The sequence below is a fragment of the Osmia lignaria genome, chromosome 11 (assembly GCF_051020975.1).
Source record: "Osmia lignaria lignaria isolate PbOS001 chromosome 11, iyOsmLign1, whole genome shotgun sequence".
NCBI lineage: Eukaryota > Metazoa > Arthropoda > Insecta > Hymenoptera > Megachilidae > Osmia > Osmia lignaria.
Window position 1 is genome coordinate 4637833 of NC_135042.1, and position 27098 is coordinate 4664930.

At 41.2% G+C, this 27098-nt stretch overlaps 1 protein-coding gene across 5 annotated transcripts; it reads right to left on the reverse strand.

Annotated features, from left to right (window-relative positions):
• Positions 1 to 1302: 1302 nt before the first annotated feature.
• mura (ring finger protein murashka) lies at positions 1303 to 26980 on the reverse strand. 5 transcript variants are annotated; one of them, XM_034323963.2, is made up of 10 exons: positions 26275 to 26980; positions 12392 to 12871; positions 10368 to 10569; positions 10176 to 10263; positions 10013 to 10098; positions 9360 to 9950; positions 8825 to 8998; positions 8413 to 8708; positions 8027 to 8330; positions 1303 to 7730 (listed from the first exon to the last, which is right to left on the reverse strand). In XM_034323963.2, the coding sequence occupies exons 2-10, from the start codon at positions 12616 to 12618 to the stop codon at positions 7656 to 7658; spliced, it is 2043 nt and encodes a 680-aa protein (XP_034179854.1). In that variant the 5' UTR covers positions 12619 to 12871; positions 26275 to 26980; the 3' UTR covers positions 1303 to 7655. The 5 variants fall into 5 exon arrangements, with proteins under 5 accessions (XP_034179854.1, XP_034179857.1, XP_034179859.1 ...); XM_034323966.2 differs by lacking the exon at positions 26275 to 26980 and adding an exon at positions 20932 to 23293; XM_034323968.2 differs by lacking the exons at positions 12392 to 12871; positions 26275 to 26980 and adding an exon at positions 20932 to 23290.
• Positions 26981 to 27098: the final 118 nt, after the last annotated feature.

Consider the following 27098-nt stretch of genomic DNA (forward strand, 5'->3'; position numbering starts at 1 on the left):
AGCCAAGGGGGTTTCCGTTAAAGTAGAACTGCTACTGCAATAGTGTATCTGTCGAGCAGCCTAAAGTCGATAGAACGTTTTCGATCGTGTCGTTGGTCACGAGATATGAGCATATCTCGCTTTAAAGCGACTCGGAATTCTATCGCATCTTGCCCATACCCTCGTGGATTACCCTCATCTTCGAGCCTGCGATTTCGCCTCATTTTTTACGTTTTTACCCCTTTTCTCTGGTTGCTCTTGCAACCCTCGTTGCACGTTTCTACCACACGCGAAAACGTACAAACACCGAGGGTGTCGAGAGCGAGTCGGGGATGACGTCGATTGGAATAGCAGCAGCAGCATCGTCGCAAATTAGAGGCTACTCCCTTTTGGTCGAGGCACGCTGCTGTATTATGGGGATTCTGCAACGCGATCAAGGGGCGTTGTAACCACAGCAGCGCTACGAATTGATCGATAACACCCGGGGATCGATATTGCATCTCCGACGAGTCCAGGCGAATTCGGTTTTACCAATAAACGCGAATCGATACAGCTTAGAAGGGAACGGTCCTGAGGTGTGACTTTTTGATGAGCCTTTGGTTAACAACAGAATATAACATCAATTTTCGAGTACTAGGCATCATTGTGCAAAGACACGCCCGAAAGTCAGGGTTACACCTTGGAATCTTCCCTTGTTGGACACAGGTGCATTATAACAATAGCAAACAAGTACATAATGCACAGTTGTGTGCAACAGAGGCTTCTTTTAAAGTAAGGCGCAGGGAAAAGAGTGCCCTATCACTTGCCTTGGACTTACCCTCTTAGGCAAGTGGAGGAAGGTTCCTTCCCTTACACTTACTCTACTTTTATTTTCAGAAGAAGCCTAGGTTGCACTCAAATGTACCTATATGTCTATGATTATGTCTGAAACACATAAAAAACAATTGTGTACGAATGTAAGCCTATGCCATGCGACGTGGTTGGCGTATCGACCGAGCTTCGTGCAATTTACAAGAGGAGGGAACCTGTTCGCTTGGACATCGCGTCGATACGCTCGAAGCACGATGTTAAACGAATCAATTATGACCGTACGTTGACGATTCATGGAAGTCGCATGCGAGGGCAAATTGACTAATGTATTGTGTGAATGCGAAAGAAAATTCATAATGAGCTTAACGTGAAAAAAAAAAAAAAAAAAAAATTCATGTAATCTGAGAATAATGATTGATAATATTTCAATGATAATAATAATAATAGTAATAATAACGAGAATGAGAATGAGAATAATAATAATAGGCGGTAGCGGTAGTAGTAGCAATAGTGTCAGTATTAATAATATATAATGTTTGGCATCGTTATCTTCGCGTCTGTACAAATGGTTCGCTTTCATTGAAACGCTTCGATGTTTATTTCATTTCCTTTCTGAATCGAAACGTTTCCTTTGTATACAGAAAATTTATCTAGTTTTGGTTGTTAACAACGTGTTCCCCATATTAGAGCGAATTACAATCTAAACTTAATGAACCAATATCTTCGTACGTTAATAATAACATAATAATAATGGTAATGATACAATAATAATAACAACAATTAACTAACGAACAAATTAAATATAACTAAAAAACGTTAAATCGAGCTTGTATAAAAAACATTTAACGCACTTCCGGTATATTAACGAAAATAGTGGTATCAGTAGCAGCAGCAGCAGCAGCGATATTAATTCTACTATAATATAAAATATAAAAATCGTTTGAGAACACATGGCTACCGAGGACGTTGCCGACCACCTCTGATATTATTTCATTGACAAATAAAGGAGGAAAAAACAGTACAGTCTGAGGAGGTCGACATATTCTTTATGGTTTATTAACGAGACTTTTTTGTGTCGGTAGGAAGACGTGTAGAACGATCTTACTCAACAAAAATGTAGAGGGTCAATGATTTGATGGAAAAATTAGGTGGAGTGTTCCAGAAAGGTTGGGTCAAATTTTAAGGGATAATTTTGATAAACATCTTTCCCTAAACTTTGACACAACCTTCATTAATGTACAGTTGGGTGCAATTAAGGCTTTTTTGGTTAAAAAAAAAAAATGGAGAGGAAGAAACGTTCCATCACTTTCTAGATTAGATTCTCCCAAGATCAAAGACAAAATGATGGAGGTTCCTCCTTCTGCACTTACCCTTAATTAAGAGAAGCTTACGTTGCGCACAACTGTACATGTCTGGAATCATAAAAAAATGTTCTAATTTCTAAATTCTGTCAAATATGGCGGTTTGTAATGTTCGTCCCGGTGCCAGATGACGGGGCGCACTTCCGTTATGTTCAAAGAAAACGTACAATCAGAAAGCACCACTCGCTAGAGAAAATACTGTTGCGTTTTCTCCTTAAACGAATTATAAACTAATGGCATGCTTGTACTATCTGCGGTGAAGCGATACGGCTGTGTCTCTCTGTTCACGAATAGCAAAAGTTTGCAACAAAAACTAATAAACACTATTGTACACACGTTGAACGCACGAAAACTTCTATACAATTCTATTCTCCACGGATCTCGTGGAACTCAACGTTTGATTTATTGCTGTTCATCTTTCAACCCCCGCGAATAACATTTCCGGTCATCGGATACGATTTTCGCTACTTTCATTGGTGAAGCAATGCCAGCTACGTGAAAACTGATAATTATTATTAAACAATTAATTAGCTTTGAACGGTAACTTGGAGAATGGTGAGAAATTTTCAAATAAAACTTAATAAATGAACGATGCCAAGCCATCGGTACCCCATATACTTAATATTAATATTTTCAAAGGTTTAATAATTTATATACAACAAATTTCTATTAGCCTATAAAAAACGTAACGTTAGAATAAAAAACTGCTCCGAAGGGTTAATAATAATAATTTCAAAAAAAAGTGACAAAGGACTCGAGGGCAAACAATTCCATCGATCGTTGTTATTTCAGCAAAGCTTTCAGGGTGCCGTGTCCACATAGAGGCCATGGCTTTCAGAAGATGAATACTTCAACAACGACGTGCTTCGATATGCATAAATCAGTTTAACGCGCAGCTGGCATCGAACACAGAAAGTTCAATATTACGAATCCACGGGGGCAAGCACCCTGCCTTCTCTCTAAAGTAATCGAGAATCAAACCCATTCGAATTTTAGCTGTCGTGTGTTCCATTTTCGCGGCACATTAAAATAACGCGTATGGCTCTGTTACCTTTTCTTCTTTTTTTTTTTTTTCATCCGTGTTGTACAGTGTGTGTGTGTGTGTGTATAAACGGATGTATCTTTTATATACAAATCAACTTTACCTCTACAACCTCGTACATATCGGAACAATTGAATCTTTTGGTACTTGGTTTGCATCGAGATCGGTACCTTGAATGTATACCACTCTTTTGAAAATCAATCTTGAAATAACTAGCGTTTTAAATAATTGCAATCATGGCTACCGCGATGGAAAATAATTCTGCAATTTGAAAATTAGTAATTGTACAGGGCATAGTAATGGAACCCCTCTAAATGAAACTTAAAGTCACTAAGATATATTAAATTTTAATTCCAGGTACCGATCTCTGTATCTTATCTGCTGCGACTGGTACACTAGGCTTCAGGGTGTGCTTAAGGTACGCGTTTTAAAGGGTACATTATGCCTAGCTTAATCTAAGCGTATCAAGGGACGGAGCGTTGGACGGGGGGTCAAAAGTAACCTCTGTAGTCGAGAATCGGCCCAGGAAAAATAAGGAGATTTCTATATCACGAGAATACCATATTTCTTTTTTCTGTTTCTTATTATTTATCACAGAAACGTAGAAGAGAAAGAGATTCCAATTCGCGTTTAAATTTACTCACTGACGTAATTAGTATTTTTTTATCTCAGGCTGCTAGCAATATTTTTGTATCGATTTGATCATTTCTGATAGATTATGGGGGCCACTTTGAACCCTCCCTAGTTACGTCAATGTTATACTACTTGGGATTAAAAAAAAAAAAGATTCCCCAAGCTATATGGAAAGTTGTGAAAAGCCCGATGAGAGAAAAAGAGTAGTTTTGTTCACTGAACACCGGATGTGTAGATCTTGTTCGGCGTTTAGCTCCTTCCGATCGAACGCTCGTCCCTTTCGACAAATTCACACGCACGTTCACGCATCGTTTTCCGTCTCTTTCGCTTAAGCTAGTAAAAAAATGAGCCATTCCCTTTTGTTCTTTCTCTGGCCGGGTCTAGCGACAAAAAGGGCGAGCGTGCGAGACGCGTGGATTACGATGGAGATTAAGTGATATGTGTTCCTGTTAAAACGCATCTAAGAAAAACCAACACGCACACACGCACACATACATACATGTATACACGAGCTTTTGATATTGTTCCACCAAATGAAACAATGAAAATCAATATCTTTTGATTTGTGCTTGCACGTGTTACCTTTTCATATATTATTTGATCGAATTAAATGACGCTCTATTAATTTGATAATTTTAGATTCTTCGAATGTGAACAGCGAATGGTCATTTAGTCTCGATCAAATGATATTTCTGAATGATCGCAAACGCAGCCTTAGACCCGTACAAAACTACTAAAAAGTACATGTTTTTTTTTTTTTTTTTTTTTTTACGTATATATGGTTGCACGGACGAGTTTCACTTACGAGTATATTCGCTCTGCTAGAAACTTACTGGATTCTAAGATACTCCAAGTAGAACACGTATCAATCGAATGGAAATTGAAATTAAGGTGTAATTAATGATCCAAATTCTGTTACGTCCTACGTAGAGTATCGTTCCAAGTATTGACCGAGAAATATCAGTTTACATTCAAATTGTAGAATGTCAGAGTGTAAAATAAAGCTCGTTGGTCCTGTTCTAGCCAGATATAGGTGGTAGACACGGTGGTAATGCGATGATTTAGCCACGCGTTAGACCACGCACGATTTTGGCAAACGATTGTTAAAATATTTTTAACAAATGAAGCTACACCGATGCGAAAGGTAGGAAATTATTTGGCAAACATTATAGTTTCATACTTCGATTGCAAAAGATAAACTGTAACTAATTACCTATTCTATTTGTTCGTTAAAAATTAACATGTTGATATCAAATATTTGTAGCGTTCAATTCTATATTATATATTCAAAAATTAATGTGTGGATCCAAAATTGGAGGTTTATACCTAAAGTATACTAATTAAAATAAAACAATCTTAAAAGAAATTTACAGTTTGCCAAATCGTGGTCTAATTAAGTGGTTTTGTTTTTCTGCTCCAAATGTACATTTCCTCCTGTGACTCGAACGAATGTTTCAAATTCACCTGAACTTTCTAGTTCACAGGATTCGAGGGTCAATTCAGGTTTTTCAAATTTTTTCTCATTTTCTCTATTTCCTTTTTCCCCATGAACTCTCATCGTTTCCCGATACCCGGTCAAGTACAGTAAAGGCACGCGATAAGAAATGGAAGGAGACAGTTCAAGAACCCATTACACGTTTCGTGTTCGATCTCTATTTTACACCGTTACGAGAGAAGACCACGTGATGTTTTTCATTAATTCAACAGTAATCTAATTAACACATCGAATACCATTCGCTGCCGAATTCCAAAAGTAAAGTCGGTCGCTGGATGCCTCAACGTTTGAACGTCGATGATCAGGCCCGCGATATCGCGTGATCGACAGCGAACGCGTTAAATGGAAAAATCCATGAAAGATATAGTGATTTTTTTATTAATTCCAAAGCTATGCACGCGAGAAACGAAGCACCAAATTCAAAAAGTCTAAACAAGAAATTTTCTTTTCCCCCATTAGATTTCTACGGTACAGCTTTATAACAATTTAAAATGCAACAAAAGATTATATAATTTCTCGAACAATAATGAAAAAAAAAAAAAAAAAAAAAAAAAAGAATGATCAGAGTGGATTTTTCTCTTACAGATCTTCGAGATAGAGAAAAATCGACACGTGGTGTCCAGCCGTGAGATTTTTTCCAAAAATTCTTGGGAACGAATATCATAGATTCTCTGCAGGGACTTTCTAAATATTAACGTTACTTTATCCGACGAATCTTAATCGTTAAAGTTTGTTATTTAATATTGAAAATTTCCGAAATCGCGGTTAACTCGATTCTTCTAATCCATCCTTATTTTTCTCTCCCTCGCGCGCGTGTGCTCTTTCTCTCTTTTATTCTTTTTTTTTTTAAATTTTCTTTTTTGGTTTTCTTAGCGTACGTACGTTTATTGTTTATGAGATGTGTGTATAAAAAAATATGAATCGTTTCATTTCATCTATTAGAGGTAGATACGCAGGAAACAGAAGCGGTATTCTTTTATCATTTTCTCTTTTTTCTTTCTTTTTTTTCTTCTTTATTTAGTTTTGCATCTTTTGCGTATAGTAAACTATTGCTGAATCGACTGACTTCTTGTTTTATTTCCTCTCACGGTTTCGAAGGATCATTGAAGTAGATAAAGAAAGGAAACGGTTGTCGACGAACCACCGCGAGAGAAACGAATATTAAATAAATCATCTCTTCCCGGTAATTATTTCTGCAACTATTGATAATAACAAAATGATCACCCATCCTACACAAAGACACAAAAAGCTTATATTTGTTAGGAAGTTGTGTTTCTTCATTGCCCGACACAATAACACGTCTTGTCCTCTTTGTTGCAAGAAGAAAAAAAAAGGAAAAGAATTTATGTACTACATTTGGTTAAGTGCCCCCCCCCGTCCCCCCTCCCTCCCTAACAAAAAGAAACAAATTACCTAGAATCGGTTTTATATGCACGCACACACTCATATACGCGCGTGTATGTATAATAGGAGTGTTTTACGTAATTATGTACAATTCGTAGGATTAAAAAGACAACTATAATAATAGTAATAATAATAATAATAAAAATTGGAACGTTAATGGAAAGTGGCAATAGTTGCATTATTACAAGTACTTATGTACACAATATATACCCGATACTCTCCTAAAAAGTAGCAACACAAAACAACAAACGAGCGTTAAATACGTAAATGTCAAAGCGCTAGTTGAAACAAAGAGAAAAAAAAAATAAAATTATAATAATAATATACGAACAAGCGTCAGATTCCCAACTCTGACGTGAAATGCTTGTGTAGCTTTTAATATCTCTGAAACTTTCTTCTTCTTCTTTCTCGTTTGTCCCTAACATCAGTTGATTGCTTATTACAACATTTTATACACTCGCACATACTCTTTCTCTCCCCTTTCTCTAATATCCGAAGAAAAAAACAATATGGAATAAACACGCGAGAAACGTTCATTCGTCAACGTACAAATGTTGCATGCTGTTAATTTAAAATCGTGTACCTTTATTGCGTGTGGTCCTTTTTTGTTCTCAACACCCGACACACGATCATACCCTGAATTTAAATTTTTTTTTCTCTTTCATCTTTTTTTTTTTTTTTTTTTTTTTTTATCGTTCTTCGATTTTCATAATCCTCTGGCTGAAGGGTTGCAGCAGACACGCTCGGTTCTGCCGTTGGTTTGGACCGCAACTCCGCGCGGTCGTCTTTGTTCCCAGCCTCCTCGATACGAGAGAAATGCTCGTCAACAGAAATTTGCACAAACCAGCAACCTGATGGCTGGTAGCTCTGTGCGAAGTAGCGTCCCTGAGATCCGTGACAGTTGGCGCTAGTGCACTTGAGCAGCTTGGCGTCAGTCGCTACCGGTACTGGCGTTTCCAAAATATTGTCCGGCATCGCCACGGCATATTGGACACGTTCGGTTCGACTGTGAACAATAAGTAAACCATATGGTCGTGACGCGTTCACTGGGGTAGATATCTCAGCCACAGTGAACGTGTTAACTTTATATTTGGAACACCTAGATTCAGCATATGGGTTTTAGGTTCAATTGCTGGAGCACCAGCTCCTATTTTTCATACATTCTTACACTGAAACTTAATTTACATTGATACAATAAGTGGAAGGGCAGCTAGGGCTACTATGGTCTAGTTTACATTAGTATACTTGAAGATGGATTAGCCAACTATTCCATGTAATTTAGACTAAAAGATATATACTTACTTTAAGCCATTTGTCGATGCATTTCGAGTGGAATTCGTGGGAGCAGGGTAGTACACGCAACGACTGCAGAGCCTCGAAGTCACACATGCACACGACACAGATCGTTTGGTCTCCCTGGTGCGTTTCCGCGTTAAATTTGTACGAGGGCAACTGTTCGACTTCGGCACGGGTCAGTCCTCGTGGTTTAGCTTCTCCCAGTCTTTCAGCCAACGACAGTAGAGCCTCGTAATTTTCGGTTGCCGAATCTGGCGATGAAAGCTCCGCTTGACTGTACGGCGATAATGGTGGGTTGCTGAACATCGCTCTGCGAATTGCACACCAATTTTCACGATTACATCAGCTTGAGATATTGTGACGAAACTTGGACAAGAAATATCGATACTCACAAGAAGTGTAGTAAGAATGCCGGATAAGTCTGCGGTATCGGAGGTGTACCTCTCCATCTACCCGACCTTGGTCGTCTAACCGTGTGAACGTTCGGTCCTGTACGACGATTTCTAGATTGAATCATTTCCAATTGACTGTTTCTAGTTTCTGACAGGAATATAGGAGTAGGAGTCGGAGTCGTGACTTGAGTGAGAGCTGGCGGCGAGTACGAGTGCGGCAATGGTAACGGAGCACCGGCTGCGGCTCCTACTCGGTGATGATGATGGGATTCAATTAACTCTAATTCAACTTCTCTCTGGAACAAATATAAAAAACGAATGTTTCAACAATCAAAACCTCTTCTATACGTTAGGCGAGTTATCTAACTCAAGCATCACTTGTTTACAATAACTTCTTGTCTCTAATTTTTACCTGTTGCGAGAGTTGATGATGCGCAGTATAATGAGCAGTATGGACGGGCGGTGGAGGTGCATGAGCATGATGAAGAGCCGCCACGGGACCTCCGGTTGGCGTTGGATATCCGACTAGGCTGTGGCCTGGATGGGTCGGATGAGCCGATGGGTAGTGACTATGGTGATGTGTGACCTGTGAAAAATAACATTCCTTCGTTGTAACATACCCTGAACAATTTATTCGACGGAGAAATCACTTATTCCGGGCTGAAAAGATTCGCGGAAGATATAGGGAGGTCGTTACATGGATATACCCCCACGATATCGCGGTATCGTCATCGCAAAATCTGTTTAAGCTACGCCCTCACTATATCGTGACTACAATTTTTAACCCTTTTATAGATCAATATCGCGTTAGACTCCGATATTGTTTCTTACATTGGAATCATATATCGCGTTTAAGTTGATAACAGTACAAGATGTCGTGTGGTCTCAGGTGTATTCTCTTCGTATCAGGCTCGGTCTGCGTACGTTTAAGACTGAATAATACTTACCTGACACGAATGCGCAAACGCGTGTGCCCCAGTCGGTGTGTATATACTGTGCAGCTGACAAGGAATTCTGTAACCTGTCGCTTGAGGATGCCAGATGGGTTCGCCGCTGACGGCCACCCCTAAACCGGAAACACCGACTTGTCCAACGTCAACGACCACAGGACCGTTCGCTCCCTGCGCAGGATGGTGTCCTGTACCCGGTGGATGATGGGGATGCGTCTGATGCGCGTTATGCATATTATGATGGGAACTGTGCAGATTATGGTGCGAGTTGTGGATACTGTGATGAGAGCCATGGATACCATGGTGGGAGTTGTGAATCGTCGGATGAGGATTGTGGCCGGGAATGAAGGAATAGGATAATCCGAACGAGTCGGTGTATCGTTGGTAACGATTTCGAATTGTTGGACTACCGCGTGTGGACATATGATTGCGAGGTGATCGTCTTTGGGGTGCCGGTGAAAATTCCCATGGCGGTGGAGTTGTGTGTAACGGTGGTGTAGGTGACTGTGGTGTCGTCTCTCGTACTTCGATCCCAGACACGGCACCGTTCCGTGATATTCGTCGACGTTTTCTCGACGGTGACTCGCTCTAAAAATGACAAAATCGAAATCAATCTAACATTAGACGATCTGAAGAATAAATGAATTTACCTTTCTACCATCGTCTTGACTAGGCTGCCTGTAATACGGCGGCGAAGGTTGTATTTGTACAGGACTCAGAGGTAGCTGATTCGTGGCTATAGAAAAAAAGGATATATTCGTTATTATTGAAAAATAGATTCCTCTTTAGTTGATTTCGAAAATTTCAATGTACCTTGAGAAGTTCTACGATACTCCATATCGACGCCGCTAGCTCCGAGACCTGGACTCATGTTCAATAACGGGCCACGCATCGTGTTCTCCTACGGGTGTATATATCTCTCTTTACAAAAAAATTCAACAGAGGCACGCACACAGACACGAGTGTCGACGCGACAGGATGTCGGGATCTCGGCGAGATTCTTACTTGGCCGCAGATGTTGATATGCAATGGCGGTGAATTTGCCGGAGGACCCACAGACTCTTGTGGAAAATGTGCCGGTGGACCTCTCGATTGCGGACTGTGCTGCGGGGGCGGTTTATACCCCACGCTGGATCCGCCTACGTTCCCGTGATACGATACTTCCTTACCGTTCGGTCCGGAAGACGTACCAACTCCGGGACAGTCCCTAAATACGTACAGAACCACCAAACTATTAACGACGCCCTTTCAACTATAACTCTGGGTACCTAAAATGACCGATGTTACGGTGTTATTTCCAGTTAGATCCCCGGTACGAATAATATGGATCCTCGAAACTCTCCTTTATGGCTTTCAGAGAAATTGGTCTCTGAAATTCTAAGCTTCTAAGATTCCATAATTTACAAAATTTTAGAACACTCTGAATAAAGGTAAGAAACCTAAGCCACGTCTGAAACGTTGAAAGCCTCGAAGACTCGAATAGTTACAAAGAGTAAAGTTTACGTCCTTCGAACGGTTCAAATTAATAAGAATACAATAATTAAACAAATTCTCACCGTAACATCGTTGCAATTCGAACAATTAGTATCCCTGGCGAACTAATTCCTCGTCACGAACCGATCCTACAACCGTGTAACTATGTATCTCTGTTCGGTTTACGTGAATTAACCGAGTCGTCAAGAGGCATACGCACGACACGATGTTGTTTCTATCTTTACGCAGCTGAATAAATTGGGCCATATTTACGTCTCGTACACGGTAATCGACAAAGAGCGATCGTCCATCGCGAAACGTGGACTCGATATTTGAATAAAAATGGGGGGAAAAAGGGCACGCAACAACGAGAAATACGTATATACGTGGAATAAGAAGGAAACGTGTGTGTTATGTAGTCTCATTCAGAAGTGATACTGGTACACGATGGCATGCTAAACAAGATAATCAGCGAAGTATAATGTATAAACATGGTACGTAGCAAAGAGAGCGGAGAAAACATAGAGAAGAATAAAAAATTCAAATAAACAAGTAGAACATAAACGTTCAAGCATTCGTATTGATGGATAGAAAGAAAAAAAAAAAAAGAAGAGAAAAATTATAGTTATTGATTTGAACATATTCCGTTCAAACTCGCGCTATATAATAGTGTATCATGCAACTAACAAATCTCTCCTATTTCAACAAATTTCACGAAGAAATAGATAACTTATTTTATTCTATAATTAATTGCGTTGTACGGTCTTGTTTACTTACAACGTGTATGTGGATGATATGAATATGTATACAGTGTCTTTTGTAATTGTATGGAAATAAATTGAAATAGAAAAAAAAAAAAATTATAAAAAATCAAGAAGGGAGAATTAACGATGCTAACAAAAATGCGTGTCGGTGACGAAAAGAAAAATACGTCGCTAGGTTGCAAACAACGACGTCCACGGCGTCGCAACGACACCCCAGAGTGGCGCGTTTATTATCGTCGATTAGAATCGTCGACTCTTCAATGTCGGTCGCTGTGAAAATTAAATACACTATGCCAGAATGTACGCGTCGCTCGACAGAACACACTTTCGTTTGTCCGCGAGAATTTCACGAGCCGACCGACGAATCCCTATCCACGGTGTAACAAAACTTCAATAATTACGTCGATAATCTCTTGACGTTAAGTAACGGAATTACGCAACACTACCGGGTGTCTTTTTATATGAAAACAGACGAGATTTGAACTTGGACACCTTGTACATCCAACAAGAACACGGAGCGATAATTATTCGCCTCATTAAACGATAACAAATCGTGACGCTTCCGATGGCTTTGACTAGCGCAGTAGTCATGTGCGCGAATGGCTACAACGCATCATCGTTGACTAATCACGTGACTAATTTCCGATGAAAATGATATATGAAACTAGAAACGTAATAGATTTCTTATCGAAAGAACGAATCGAGGAGAAGAGACATTCAAAATTCCCGGTACAACGAGCGAAAATAACCGAGGACAACCGAAGATAACCGAAAATAGGATTCGTTATATACCCGTTATGGAAGCGTGGCGGTGGACATTGACGATATGGATATTCCTTGTTGCCGGTGTATTGCTGAGGTATCTGGGCGTGTTGAGGGTGTTGATTATGAGGGTGCCATCCACCACGGGGCGCTGGAGGCCGTGAATGGGGCCCCGTTTGGGTACCACCGTTTACTACGGCCCTGTAACGTCCCTGCATGCCCAAGCCGCGATGCTGATGACTTCCAGGGCCGTTCATTCCCTCCCCTTTTGTTCTGTCTCTTTCGATCTTATTCCACCCTTGCCTCGTTCCGTCCCTTTTTACACTTTTAACTTCGTTCTCTGTCTTTCTATTAGCTCTTCTCTTTTTCCTGGTTCGTATACTCTGTTGTCGACACGTCGAGAGAGGTTAACCTCGCCGTACAATTTCGTTCGACTTTGCACGTAGTTTCTGGCCCTTGTTTTTAAAACCTGCACACGCCCCACTCAAGTCCTCCTCCGAGATATCGAACCTGGCGAGATATTCGAATGACGTTACGATGACACCGAGGAGGAGGCTAGATGAACCAAGAGATTTCCGTTTCATGTTGCTCTTTCGAAATGTCGAAAGAACATCCGACCACGCCGCCATGTTCGAGTGCGGCTCGAAACGACACCACCGTCTCTACCGATCTCGAGGGCCCCGCGCAATCATTTATTCAACTTTTTATCTTATAACAATGCAAATAAATTGTACCAAACGAATGCATATTTCGCGGGCATAGCATAGGGGGTGTTATTTAGAGACAAACATACCATGCAATAATATGTAGTAACAATAATTATTAAAAGATATACATAGGCTGTCTCGAAAAGATTGTACATCAAACTAGAGATTCTTCATGAAAAAATAAAACGAAAAGTTCTTTACCATTTTACAGTCTAAGTTTTCATTTCCAAGATACAAGCGAATATAATCGGATGTGTGACTTCCGGCGCGCGCAGTGTAAACCTCACGCGATTGGCCAAGCAACTGATCACGTGGTCGAAAGTAGGGGCGCCCCGGAAGTTAAACATCGAATCTTTAATCGCTAATATCTCGAGAACGGAAGGTCTGATTGCAAAACGGTACAGGACTTTTCGATTTGTTTTTTCACGCAGAATTTGCAGAGTACAATGTTTTCAAGATTCTCTTTATAAAATTCATGACGAATGTAAAATCATTCCTCGTTTCGCATGCGTTTGGTGCTTGGCGCTCGTGGCGACTAGCTCGGATGCATTTCCGGTAAAAAGCTCTCTCGGTCACGTAGCCTCCATATACATTTCTCTTTTTTTTTTTCATCATTCTCGTTTCTCTCGCTCGCCATTGGCAAAAGTATCGCCATTCGACAGCTCACGAAAAGGAGCAACGTATGCAAACCGAGTGTTTAATCAAATATTAAATAAATAAATAAATAATGTATTTAATGGAATGGCTCCTTTTCGATGGCTCATCGACACGCGAAGCACATTAATGTGACTTTTGAAAAAGCGTGAAAAGCTATGGGACACACAACCATATGGATGTTAGAGGTCACAAGGAAATCGTTAATTTTTAAACAGAGTCAAGAAATCCTTTCAAACATAAATTCTTATATAACTATAATTTGTTAATGCAAACCATTGTACAAGAAGAAAGGTCATGCGAAAAGGGACAGAGGGTGCGCACGTTAATAGTGGAAACTTATTAATGGTTCATCTATTTCTAAAGATAAACATATATCGATATTTTTTCATTTCACGCTGATATTCGAAGACTCGTCTGTAGAAGAATATTCAACTGGGAAAGGATTCTATGGGATAGGCTCAGGATGATTTCCTGTGCCCGCTCGTGTATAACCAACAACAGGGCAAGCTCTTTTTCTTCATTTTTTCGGTCGAAGGTAGCCAAAAGAGGGACAGAGAGTTGGCCTGCCACGATCCGAAGTCCGAAGAAACGATTAAGTGAACCGGAATATCCAGGCCCCGTTGCTTTGGGCCCAGCCTCTCTCTGCCTTTGCGCGAACCCTGGCCCCATCCGCAGCAAAGAAAAATCTTTCAACGATTGTGGCGAATCTTTTTTTTTTTTTTTAACAAAGATCCTCGACCCTAGGATATTCTAAAAAAAGAAACTTGGACCACGAAGGACTTTCAGACCGAATCCCACCGCATAGTGTCTTCCTTTGCCTCGTGATCACCAGTTCTTAAAGAATCTTCCTGAATTTCAACAAATGCTTGTACAATCATTACGATCCTATCGTGGAACAAAAAAGGACGTTATCCCTTCGGAACTTTGTTAAGGGCCACGTGCAAGGCAACTGCAGAAAGGGTGGTATATTAACGAGTCTGTCTGGTCAGGTGTGCCTTGGCGCAAATTCTGAACCGGTAGCACGGTATCGAGAGCAAACAGGGTGCTGGACACCAGGTGAACATACCATATGTCATGGGGTCGATAAGAATGTTTCAGATAACCGACGACTTAGTTTCCTTTCGAGATGCTTGAATTCTTAAGCGACAGTCGGTTGTGCGCGACATTTGCATACTGAATGATCCGGCTGTGGAACAGAATAGCTAATTACCTTTGCTATTAATGACGCTAAATAAGGAGCAGAATAATTCTGACTATAGCAAACTTGTTTAACCTGACAATTCATCTAACCCAAACCTTTCATAAAATCATAAAAAATCATATAATCAAGGACACTAGCATTTATTCCCTTACATGTATATGCAGGAATAGTTAGACTAGAGCTAAGCGCATACTTGAATATTTATTATTTACCATCAAGAACAGAAGTAAAGTAATAGGCTACCTAACGTAACAGGTGCTATTAAATGCTACTTAACACGCCTAATACGTCTCTTTAATGCAATAACCAAGTACATCGTGACCGTGACAAACTCGTATTCCTGGGAAGAAATTTCAGCCTCGAACAAAGGGGTAAATGGCTTCTAACCTCCGTTTAACCCTTTCGCTATGACCAAGCACGATGAGCAATATGTACCTTTGATAGAATGCAAATTTTTAACGAAACCAGAACAGTATTGTGCAACGATCGTGGTGACAAATTGTCGCGCGTTATTTCTGGAATAGATGACGAACACTTAGCGGAGTCGAAGATGGTGTACGCGTTCATAGGTATGACCAAGAGAGGCAGGAGTCTCCTGGTGATGTGGCTCGAGCGGTGTCTGCGATCGGTGAGAAACCCGTTTACCTTTAAACTCCTCTCTCGAGAAAGAGTCGAGCAAAAGCAAAAACCGTCGAGACGAGGACGAAGGAGTCGCGGCAAAGGAACGCATATGTACCGTTCCAGACAACAATGCGACCAAAAGCTGGCGATCGGGGTCACACGAACCGATCTTAACTCTTTCCTTCCCTTCGATTGCTTATAAATATATATGAAACGTACGAAATCAAGGGAGGCAACCCCCATCCGAGGGTTAATTAGATTTCCTCTCCGTTTAAGGATCTCGGTATCAGAGATTCCGGATATCTTCAAGTCAGTATTTTCAGGTGGGGGGGTCCAGATCTCCGGGTGTAAAGTAGCCGAGATTCGACCTACGCCAGGGTACGTACAAAAGGCTGGAATTTATGCCGGTCGAGGAGCCAGAGGCAGCTGGCGTTTTCGATTTTCCACCAGCTGGTGTTCAGCCGCAGACTTTCGTCGTCCACTCGACTGGCCCTTAAAAGCTTGCGAGCGACAAAGGGCGGTCCCTAGAGCGAGGTAACAGGTCGGTACCCCCCTATCCCTCTCTCTCTATCCATGAAAATCTGCCTCGGTTCCTTCGAATCCTCCAGGAATCGTCAACTCGAGAAAGAGAACACGAAGGAACCGAGGCTCTCTCTATCGATCCGGCCAGCCTCGTATCACGAAACTGGCTAGCACCCTGGAGAGACCAAGTAAGAGAGAAAATCGAAGAGAGAGAGAGAGAGGCGAGGAGAAGTTAGAACGAAACAGGAAGAGAAATTTCCACTTTACTCCTACTCTCAAAGGATGTACCGGTCAGACGAGAGATTTTGTTTTATTCGAATGAATTTTTTTTCTTTGTTCTTGCTGATCATTGTTGACGCTGATTGCGTGGATTGGCTCTGTTTTTTGGAATATTCTAGGTAAAAAATTATCAAGGTAGAGTATTGAGTATTGTAAAAAAAAAATGCTGCTGTTCTAAATCTCTGAAATTGGGAGTCAACAATTTTCTCTTGTTTCCCGAAAAGAACAATAGGTTTCATTTCGATTCGTTCCACGTCGGTCTTTCGCTTTCGAAGCGAAAGATTACGCGGTCAGATAGCCGGGAAAACGATTGTGCGAATGGTCGACTTGTAGCCTTCGAGAAGAAAACGAGGATGCGTTAAAATATTCAAGGTCCGATTTCGAAGAGAAGATTCAGTGATCCTGAAGGATGCGTTTCGACCCGGATCGATGGCGCATACTTTGTTTTAATTTCAACCTTACGAATTTTTAATATACATAAATCTCGATGCGAGAGAAATTTTAATGAAAAATTCTGGTAAAATTTCGATTCTTCCTGGTTTGCTTTTATTTCTATGCAACTCTCCTCGCGTGCGTTGCATTATGCACACGTATCAAATTAACCTCCGTACGTTACAATGAGTTACATACTCGTCGCGTGAAAAACAATGCAAAAGTGAGAATACCTGAAATTTAATTATACAAGAGTGTTGCAAAAACGAGGTTTGTTTTTGAGGAAAAAAAATGATGAAATTAAAAATATGTTCCCTTGAAGCATAGTGTATTTATGTTACATTTAAGAATTAACTTCGGTAACCTACTTTTTAAGGTTCCGTTAGATTTCTCATTTAAATGACCCGCTTAGAGAAACTCGAAAAAATTCCATTGAGAATGACTCGAGCCGAATTATGCGTAAACGAAAGTGTGTGTGCTCGTGACCGACGAAAAAATGAAATGTTATTTATCACAGTATTTCACAAAAATCGATCGAGAAAACTAATTGATAGAATTTCTATGATTTTCACGGTATCGAAGCTTCTTGAAACACCCTGTACAGGTTCATCGTACGTATAAAGGTTTAACGCGACCTAATTTATGCAACGTGCACCAGTAACAGGTACACGCGTTAGCCCTGCTGAACTGGATCTACTGGTTTCACGAAACAAACGAACCGGACTAACGTAACAATCCGGAAACGCCAGCCAGTTCTGTTCTGATGATACGCTATATAGGTACACGTGTCGTTGAATCGTCGATCTATATACGTTTGTTTACATGATACCATGGAAAAACTTGTGCAATTCGTGTCCGACTAAAGCTCCGGTTATTTCTTAGTCACAGCTGATGACTAACGATGTGCCCTTACTCGTTGCCGTCGCTTTGGGAAATTAACGTGATGACCTGGCAAAAACTCTGACTACCATAAACTTAACGATTAACACCGTCCCTTTTACCGTTTCCAAGTCATATCTCGCTCGATGGCAATCGAAAAAGATATTTAATTATTTCTAGATTGTTAAGGGTGGGGATTAGAAAATACAATAGAGATTTCGAAGCATCGAAATTACACTCGTCATCTTTAGAAAAATAATTCCACGATAAAGGCGTCATTAACGAGCTTCTTGGTTGGCTTTTAGCCCCCTCAAACCCAATTTAATCATAAACCATACATGTACCCGCCCGCATATCGTCGCCCACAAAGAGCCACGCAACGTCCACGACTTTAAGGGACTCGTTTTTCGTCGCTGAATTCTCATTTCTTTTTTTTTTCCTTTGCAAAATGAACGTACGGGTTCAGCCCGTATGCGTCACCGTGCCCGCATACCGCAACAGCGAATTACAGAGACGACCAACATCCCCGGCATTCCCTTCCTCTCCCCCATAATGATGGATATTGTGGCCAGCCCTCGAGGGCTGCTCCTCTCCATAGCCTTACTCTCTCTCTCTCTCTCTACGAAGCAACAATCGTCCTCAGGTACTGTGGGAGCCGTGGAAAAAAGGGGCGCCACGGTACCCTGACTGTTCAGCTCTTCTTCCTAGCTGGGTTCATATGGGAAGGTACACTGCTTTAATTTTAGGTCCTTGAGGAACCTTAATTCCTAGTAAGGTATTGCTTTTATAAATGGTCTACGAGCTTAAGATTATTCTTATAGAGTGATATAAGTTGTACTAATTAGGGTTTAAATCTAATAAAGAGGTGAGTATTGTCTAAGTTTCTAATTAGGGCTCTGTGCCCTTATATTATTCTACACTTAACATAACATTTAGACTCGCTTGGGTAAATCTACTTATAGCAAAGTGATGGTAAATTGTAAGTTTCAATATTCGAAGCGTTTCGCACTCCATCACTAGCTACAGTCTATAACTTTTGAATAGCAAAGCCTAAACTTCCTACTAATGTATCCTGAGACCCCTTTTCACAAAGAAAATTTAATTCCTGATTGAAAATTATTGAGACACCTAGTGTGTCTTGGGGTATTCCCAGGCCCCCACACAGTACTTAAGGATTAAATGTATGAAGAGGGGAAATTTTTATCTTCTGATTGAGGTATACGAGACAAAGTAGAGATTTCAAGGTAGGTAAGGTCAGAAAGTCGATTCAACGAATGATGGTCTGTTGGAAGAGAGCCTTTCCAACTAAGGATATACGGACCGTAGATACCGTTCTGTGGATGGGCGATGTCCACTTCCTGAAAAACCCAGGTGGACCTGCCGCCTTTCTTTGGCTACCACCTGCCTGCCTGCTTGCTCGCTCGTCTACCTGGGTCTCTCCTCGCAACAGACTTGCTAGCCTGAGAATATCCTATGGAAAGGAGAAGCAAGCTTGTTTCGAAACGAGAATGCGTGAGCTGTAATTCCATGCGATCGATAAAGAAAACGCTTTCGATTCCCCTAGCGATTTGCAGAAAGTGCTTGCCGGAAGACAGCTGGATTTTCACATGGATAAAATAGTATAATAATTATTAAAAACCTTATAGTTTATATTAAAGTAAAACTCGCATTGCCTGGTGAAATATGAAATTCAAATAATTCTAATTAGAAAACCTTGCGACTCCGTTTTTCAATTTTCGTTGCAAGAAAAATTAATTTTTATAAATTGAAAGTTTTTCTGGTCTCCCCTATTAGACCTCGACGCACTATTAATTGTTTGTGCTCCAATAATGGTCCGCCATATTAATTTCGTTCAACTGGCATGCATTTTAATTATCATCGGCGCGGTCAATTTCATCAACGCGAACGATGCCTACGGTAATTTCATTCGTAGAACAGTTTTCGGAACGACGAAAGTACATCGGCTCAAGAATATACCTGTTAACTAACCTTTCGGCTGCGTGTCAGTCGGTCACGCACACGAACACATTGATTCTCTACTTACCACCCCGAAATAAGAACGCTAAACAGCATCGGACGAGTTGTGGATTTAAAACGGAACGAACCTTGTATGTATCGAGACTATCTTCACTCCGCTTCGTATCAGGTCAAGCGGGCATCGAATGAAATTTAAATGGAGCTATCTGACAGAAGCGTAAATGTTTGTCGAGATTTCTCACGCGGCTAATTTCACTGCCGATAATCGGTAAATGACACTTATGTGATAGAAACACCTTCGATTTTAGAAAAAATATTCCTAGATAACCCTTAACATATAACGACCGAAGGCCGTAGATCAACGCTCTATGGAGACGGACCGTAAGTCCTGACAGGTTAGATCTACAGCTTTGGATAAGGTTAGACACCCATGATCCCCGACTCGGTAGGTTAGGTTAAAATTACGTTAAAAAGTAGTATGATATATAATATGTATATCTAAAAGTAAAAAAAGGAAAATAAAAACTATGTATCCAAAGTGACGCGTGTGAACGTGGCTTTAGATACATTGTATCGATGTTTCGCCGTAACATTTTTACCGCAACACAAAGCACAAGACCTTGAGCAACTGACAAAGCCACTCGAAAGAACTAACCTGATAGATTCGAAACGTTGAAAAATACGTAACTATCTTGCACGGGGAATAGCGTGTTTCGTTCGCTTACAAACAGATAAATGCATCGCACGATATTCCCCGGTTAAGTCTGTTTGCTCGGCTTGAAACGCGTGACGAGTATGAGAAGTATCGACTGCATAGCGAGAAAGAATCGAACGATACGATCATAGATAGATAACCGTATAAAATGAAAAATATATACTGACAACGCGATCTATCTGTCAGATTAACCCTTCAGACCCGACGTAGATATAAAGTTTCCTACAAAATTTAATATTCAATATTATAAATATTTTGGAAGCTATAATACTTTACGTGTAAAAAAATTTCGGGTCAAAGAGGTTAAAACGCAGCGTGTTGTTTAATAAATGATTTCGAAATCATGCGTACAAAGAAAAGCATTTCCGGTCTACGTTCCGCGAGATATGAAATGCCCGCCGGAGGGCGTATCGATTCGGATAAAACATTCGTGGCCAAGTGTAGTGTTCCCGAGCGTGCACTCGGTCGTTCGTACGGCGGACACAACGAGTAATGCTAAGGTTCGCCTTTTTTGTTATTCCGTTTCAAGCTACAGACGGTGTTTGTCGAAAGAAGAACGGTATAAGGAAGTTTTTCCTACCGTATGGGGTAACACTCCCGCGTCGCTGTCATGCCTCGATGTCACAGTTGCTGTATGCGACCGGTTCAACGCAGAGGCCACGATGATAGGATCAGACGCACGTACACACTGTGACACCGCAGAAGGCACACGCATGTACGTACGCACCCGCGCACTAGACCACACACGCGCGCTTACGGTGACGTGAAACAACCACCACCGCGCGTGGTATGCAAGAAAACGCACAACCTCACCCGTTGGCGGCGCGCGACAGACTGAGACGAAACGCGGTTTGCCAGACTGGAAGGGGAGGTTGCCCTGCGGTGGGGGAAGACAGCGATAGTGGGGGAGACCCGTCGCAAGGACGTGCTATGCCATAACGGTGCCCCAGGTATTTTCGCTATAGTCACGATACGGTCGATAAGTGCTAGTCGACGGGGGACGATTAGATTTAACGTTACTTTTTTCTTTTCTTTTAGATTACCTGTATTTGCGATCGTAAAAGGTTGTAACGTTAAACATTGACAAAAGGATACCGACTGATTTACTATCTTTGCAGATTATAGGGACAAACGCTTACCGGAGATAGAACTGTAAAACGTTTGCGTTATTTAGAACCAATATTTTATAGTAATTATCGGCCACACAAACTGCAATTATTTGTACTGACATAATTCTATTCGCATTATCAAAATCGATCAAGAATCGATTAAAGATATAATAGAATTATACCTTCAAACCATTTGATCCGATGTATCGCCGCAAACATTCCATTTCCCAGCCGCAAATGATAAAAAGAATCATTTTCTATCGCATAATCTATATATGTACTCGCGTACATAATAATGTTATCGATCGAGAGTAAATGTAAAAGTACAGTGACGATGCTAGTAGGTAAGAGTAGATCGAACGGAATACTGCACGTCTTTACGCGTTACCTACTTCGATCTTTCACTATTTTATGACTACGACATGAATCGTATATGATTTGTTTAAAAAATTATTCACTGACATAACCATGGAATCGCACTGTACTATACATCCCTGAGTCGTACGGGGTTTAATATCGTGAAGGGTAGTCGAGAGGAAGGAAGATAGGGGCGACCCTAAAGCGAGGGAGTGCTGATGCTAAAGCTGCGAGCACGAAGGGACCTTCAAATAAAAAAAAAAGGTAGGACCTACTGAGCGAGCGAGTGGAACGAGCAAGAGAAAACAGGAGAGAAAATCCGGTCCCCTTCTTTCGAGACCGGGGAAAGGCCGCACCCACTCAGTTCTTGAAGATCATACTGGGTCCCCGCTGGCACAGCCCTGAGCATGTAAGTAAACACACCAAAGTTCTGGTGCCTCGACATGGAGCGAACATTTTCCACGAGGTTGGATATCCGTGAAGAACGACGAGCGGTCACTCACGTAGACGAGAACTCGAAGACCCTCGGTTCGACCGTTATGAAAAATGAAACGAGGACGTCAAATGTACAGGGCGACGTACATAAGTAGAAACCTTTCGAAATTCAAACTGGTCGCGGGAGAAATTCTAATACTTTCTAAGACGCACAAGAGGAGTCTCATTTAGTTGAATTACGCGGGGATCGCACAAAGGGACGGATGAAACTTGTACGGGTCTGACCATTGTTACTCCGATCACACGATGCTTACACAATATCTATGAAGTTGCGCTACGTTTCGCCAGACAGCAATAACTCTCCTAGCCTTTAAAGCAAATTCGTGTCGTCTGCGTCATAACGTTATATTATAACGTTATTTGAATGTAAGATAATCAGAATGCATACGCTTGGCCAGCAAGTTGGTCACTCTTAGGTTAAGCCAAAGTCAACACGTGGCAACGCCGCGCTACAGCTGTCATACGCGTCACGCATCGAGCCAAAGCTCAACTTATTCTACATACATGTTTTATAAGAGTTACTACATACTTTTTTCATTAGAATAACCGATGCAAAACAGTTAGAACTTTGCCAACATTGTGAAGAAAAATTATTCCTTTGTCAAAGAACAGTACCGTGTAAAGCTGGGGGTACTTTACCGCGAGGGATACCCCAGTGTTACCTCGTAACATTCTCATGCCATCCGCTTCCCTCTCCCGAAATCCCAGACGGGAAAGTGAGTTTCGGAACATGATTGTTAATTTTACGTAACGTACGGCTTGCCTGCTAGGAACAAGTTTCCCCTCCTGCTTTTACCCAGATCTCGGTTCAATACCGGGCTTGAATTTTCTGGGCTTTAATTTTCCAATCACACGCTGATAAAAAGGAAACAAATGTAGGTGAAGAGACGAGGATGGTTTCGTAATAAGCAAAGACGGTTATTGTGTGAATCCTCGAATTCGACTGCCTTTCGAACGTCTCCTCGAGCAGGAAAATGTCCCCTGGGAAAACAGGGGGTGCACTCCTAAGTAGACGTACCTTCGAGGCGCTCAGTCAATTCTTTACGCACAGCCGATCCACGAAAATACAATCTGTCGTCGTCTCCAGACGTCTCACCGAAAGGCTGTTCCAAGACGAAGCTTACAGTTCAGTATTCCTACACAAAAAAAGCTACTCTCCAAAGTTCCCAGGCCCTCTTCAAGAATTTTTCCATCGTCTCTCTTGAAAATCGCGTTAATTGTCTCAACGTCTTCCAGAAACGAGCCAATGTTATCGGTGCAGCAATATTAACTTTACAACGCGAGGAGGAGGGAGCCGGGAGTGAAATAAAGAGAGAACGACAGCGAAAGAGAGGATGAAGGGATAGGGTTAGTCTGTATCAACTGTGCACCCTTATCAATTGGAAAATTGGTGCGTGCAGTGGGAGCGGAAGAGGAGGAGACTCGGCTATGTTCAGCGTTGGAGGGGAGGGAAGAACGATTAGGTTTACGCGCCTGCCAGGGACGTACATATCGAAGGGGCGAACGGAGCACGAGAAAGAATATCGGGTTCAGTTTGTTTTAACGATCTGCATTGTCTATGCACCCTCACGAATTAGGAATTTCAAACCGGCTACCCGATGAGCTGGTGGCAAGAAGGGTGCTCGTACAAAAGCCAGGGGCGTATCCAAGGAATGGTAGGGAGCCTTTGTGTGTACGTTGAGAGAATCAAAAGAACCAGCAAGTGAATCAGCGAAAGAGAACGAGGGGAATGGAGACGAACAGAAAAGAGGGAGGAAGAAGAGTGACGAGACGCTTAGGGCGCATGCGTCACTCATCGTGGGCGTCGGGAATGTGTTGACACGAGAAGCCGAGAAAACGCTGTGCCTCTAATGCTACGACGCCCGTGTTATCGTCGATACGGTTCCCATACCGCGGGCATGCCTTGTCCTCAGAAAATCTGGGTCTTCGACTTCCGTTCTAACGTCGAAATCAGGGGTCTGGTTGTTGCCGATGGTCGTATCGACATTATCCGGTATTGGATGATTCAAACATTGCTGCGTAGATGATTAACACAACAAACAAGAGTAGAACCCGTCAATCAACTGGGATATATTTAAAAATACTTTATTCTATCAACACAAAGAATTCATGAATATTTCAAGTGATATTAATGTTACATTAATCTCATAACAAGTAGTTTACTTTTATGTAAGACTGGTCGAATAACGCCGACTTTAGTTGACTGTACGGTTCATCATTTCTAATTTAACTTTTCTCGATGTCCGTCATTGCTAAGAGCATTATTTTTTATGAAACTTTTATTCGATGTTTAGAGACTCGCGCTACAATAATTTTCAAAGTTAGTACGAGACTATAGGGAATGGTGCTTCGTAGGAGTATACGGTGTTCTCCACGCAGTAAATTTATATGAGGTTATGTTCGGTGAGGCTGGATATTAGGGATAACCATACAACTACAATGACATTACTTTCACGATGCTTCATATACAATAAATAGCACTGTTCGAACAAATATGATGCATACAAATGTTTTTAGTAAATTGAAAAATTGCGTTTGATGTGTTATAAAATGCAATACCTTACCATTCGGAGAGGCGTTATCAGAGCTGTCCCTAGAGTTCGGAGGGCCCCGTTCAAGTGCCCCGTTTGCCATATATCAGGGACAACTCTGAAGAATATGGTACATGAAAACGTTATTTACAATTACCAAAGATAATCTAAAGCGTTAAAAACAAAACGGTGATAGAGCAGCACGCACATTTCAGTCACTATTATATCGCAGAATACGAACTTTTATGTATGAGCAGAGCCTTGTACAACCAGTAGTGAAAAATTCTATGCATTTATGAGTACAGACTTTATAGAGAGCAGTAAGAAGATCGCGGTTGTTGCTTACAATTGCCTATTTGAATAACTAAAAATACACTTGAATCTCTGCGACTCATACACGCATTATTTACACAACACTGAAATCTCAGGTCTTAAATTTAACAGAAAAATATCCCTTTGCATTAATGACCAAAGGGTTAACTAAGGGAAGCCTAAGTAGCACGCGACCGTACATATAAACTAAGCGCATAATTGATTACACATCGCATGCGTTTAAAGAATCAGTAATCTTTGAGTAGGTACTATTGCGACTATGAATATAGGTGCGTTAAAGGTATCGTCCGGTTAATCGCAATATTCGTGTCTGTTACTTTTTTTTGTTGTCGCATCTATTGTCGGCGATAAGAGTATGTATGCATCAAGTACAACGTATCGCAGCTATTTTGCGCAAACACAATGAAGGAGCGAAGCCCGAAAACAGTTTGAAAAGAAAGCTTTACTACGTGTACGTAAGTACTTTCACGAATACGTGAATGCATGTCAGTGTTCGCGCATACAAATAAACCTGCGCCATATGTATGCATACATACGTGAATCGTATATAGGTACATGTATATGTACTACATAGATCTCAATACAGGAAAAAGACGGCGAATAAAAAGGGAACGCATCGGAGAAAGATCGAAAGTATTACAGGTGTAACTGGGGTATAATCGAACGTAACGTTAAATCTTCTTGTGCGCATAAGGGACTGTTTCCACGTGAATGTGCATCCTCTGTGTTTACGAAGGACAGTTATCAAAAATCGAAGGTGGAATATCACAATGAAAGCCAAATACGATCCGAGCGGACAAAGAACGCTGGGTAAATGCGTATCAAATGGGCGGAAGGTAGAAGAAATGGAAGAAAAGAAAGTAGAAAGGAGGGAATAACGATGTGGAGAAGGAGATGAATTTTGGAGATTAAAAATTTTAAGTTCAGACGCCGGAGAAACGCGTTGGGAAAATTCTACGAAAAAAAAACAAAAGCGATGGAGATGTCGAGGACAGCACACCGTCAGGGTAAAATAAAGACAGGGTCGAGCGAGCGAGAGATATAGAGAGAAAAAGAGAGAGACAGCGCGCATCCAAATTTCGGAGGGAAAACTCCTACCTTTTACTGGGATAATCTGGGATTTTCAGAACGATGTCATAGCAGAGTACGTTGGTTGCGCTAGGCGAAACCGACGGTCGGCGATGGCCGTGCAGCTCACCACTGAGAACACTGAGGTCGCTCCATGTCTCTCACTCGACCCAAGCCACGACCCCGCCCATTATGGGCCTAACTAATATTCTCGAGGCCGTATATTAAACCATAAACCACTATGTACTTTCATATATTTAATTCCGCCCGTAAACCACCACAGATATCCTCTGATATTTCGCGTAGCGATATCTGCGCCGCAAGATTATCAGCGTTCTTGGTCACTGACGTCAAACGCTTTCACGAACTTCGGATATCTCGCCGTAGGTTAATGGCGGCACCACTTGCTGGCCGCAATAGTCACGTTGTTTTGTAATACGGTACTTTTCATCCGTTTTTATGTACAAATTTCTTTCTGTCTTTACTCAGTATCGCTTATTATTAAACGATAAGCGATAATTCACGCTCGATTTCCACTAATGTTGCATCTGAGAGTAAGTTTCCTGTTATCTTTCTTGGTGTTTCAGCGCTTCCACCTTTACGAAGCAGCTGCATCATCAGCGTATGCACATGTAGCCATGTAGCTCGACAAGTTTAAGAAAATTTCTGTAGAGGGAGAACGATAGGCAGGTTGCTTTCCCCACCATATTGTACCTCCATAAACTACTTCTCCTCCAGTTGCTGTATTGTAGCATTTTATTAGATTCTTTAGATCAAATTTTAGAACCATACCTTTTTCGTATTTTAAATTTACAAGTCATTATATTGAAAATTATTTGAACCGAAACACAATA

What these genes read in the sequence shown, in the direction of transcription:
- mura (XM_034323963.2), bottom strand. Translation starts at nt 12,618, where the DNA reads ATGAACGGCCCTGGAAGTCATCAGCATCGCGGCTTGGGCATGCAGGGA. An exon ending in GTCAAGACGATGGTAGAAAG is followed by an intron (nt 9,951 to 10,012) that starts GTAAATTCATTT and finishes TGTCATTTTTAG; the next exon opens with AGCGAGTCACCGTCGAGAAA. An exon ending in GCATTCTTACTACACTTCTT is followed by an intron (nt 8,331 to 8,412) that starts GTGAGTATCGAT and finishes TGCAATTCGCAG; the next exon opens with AGCGATGTTCAGCAACCCAC.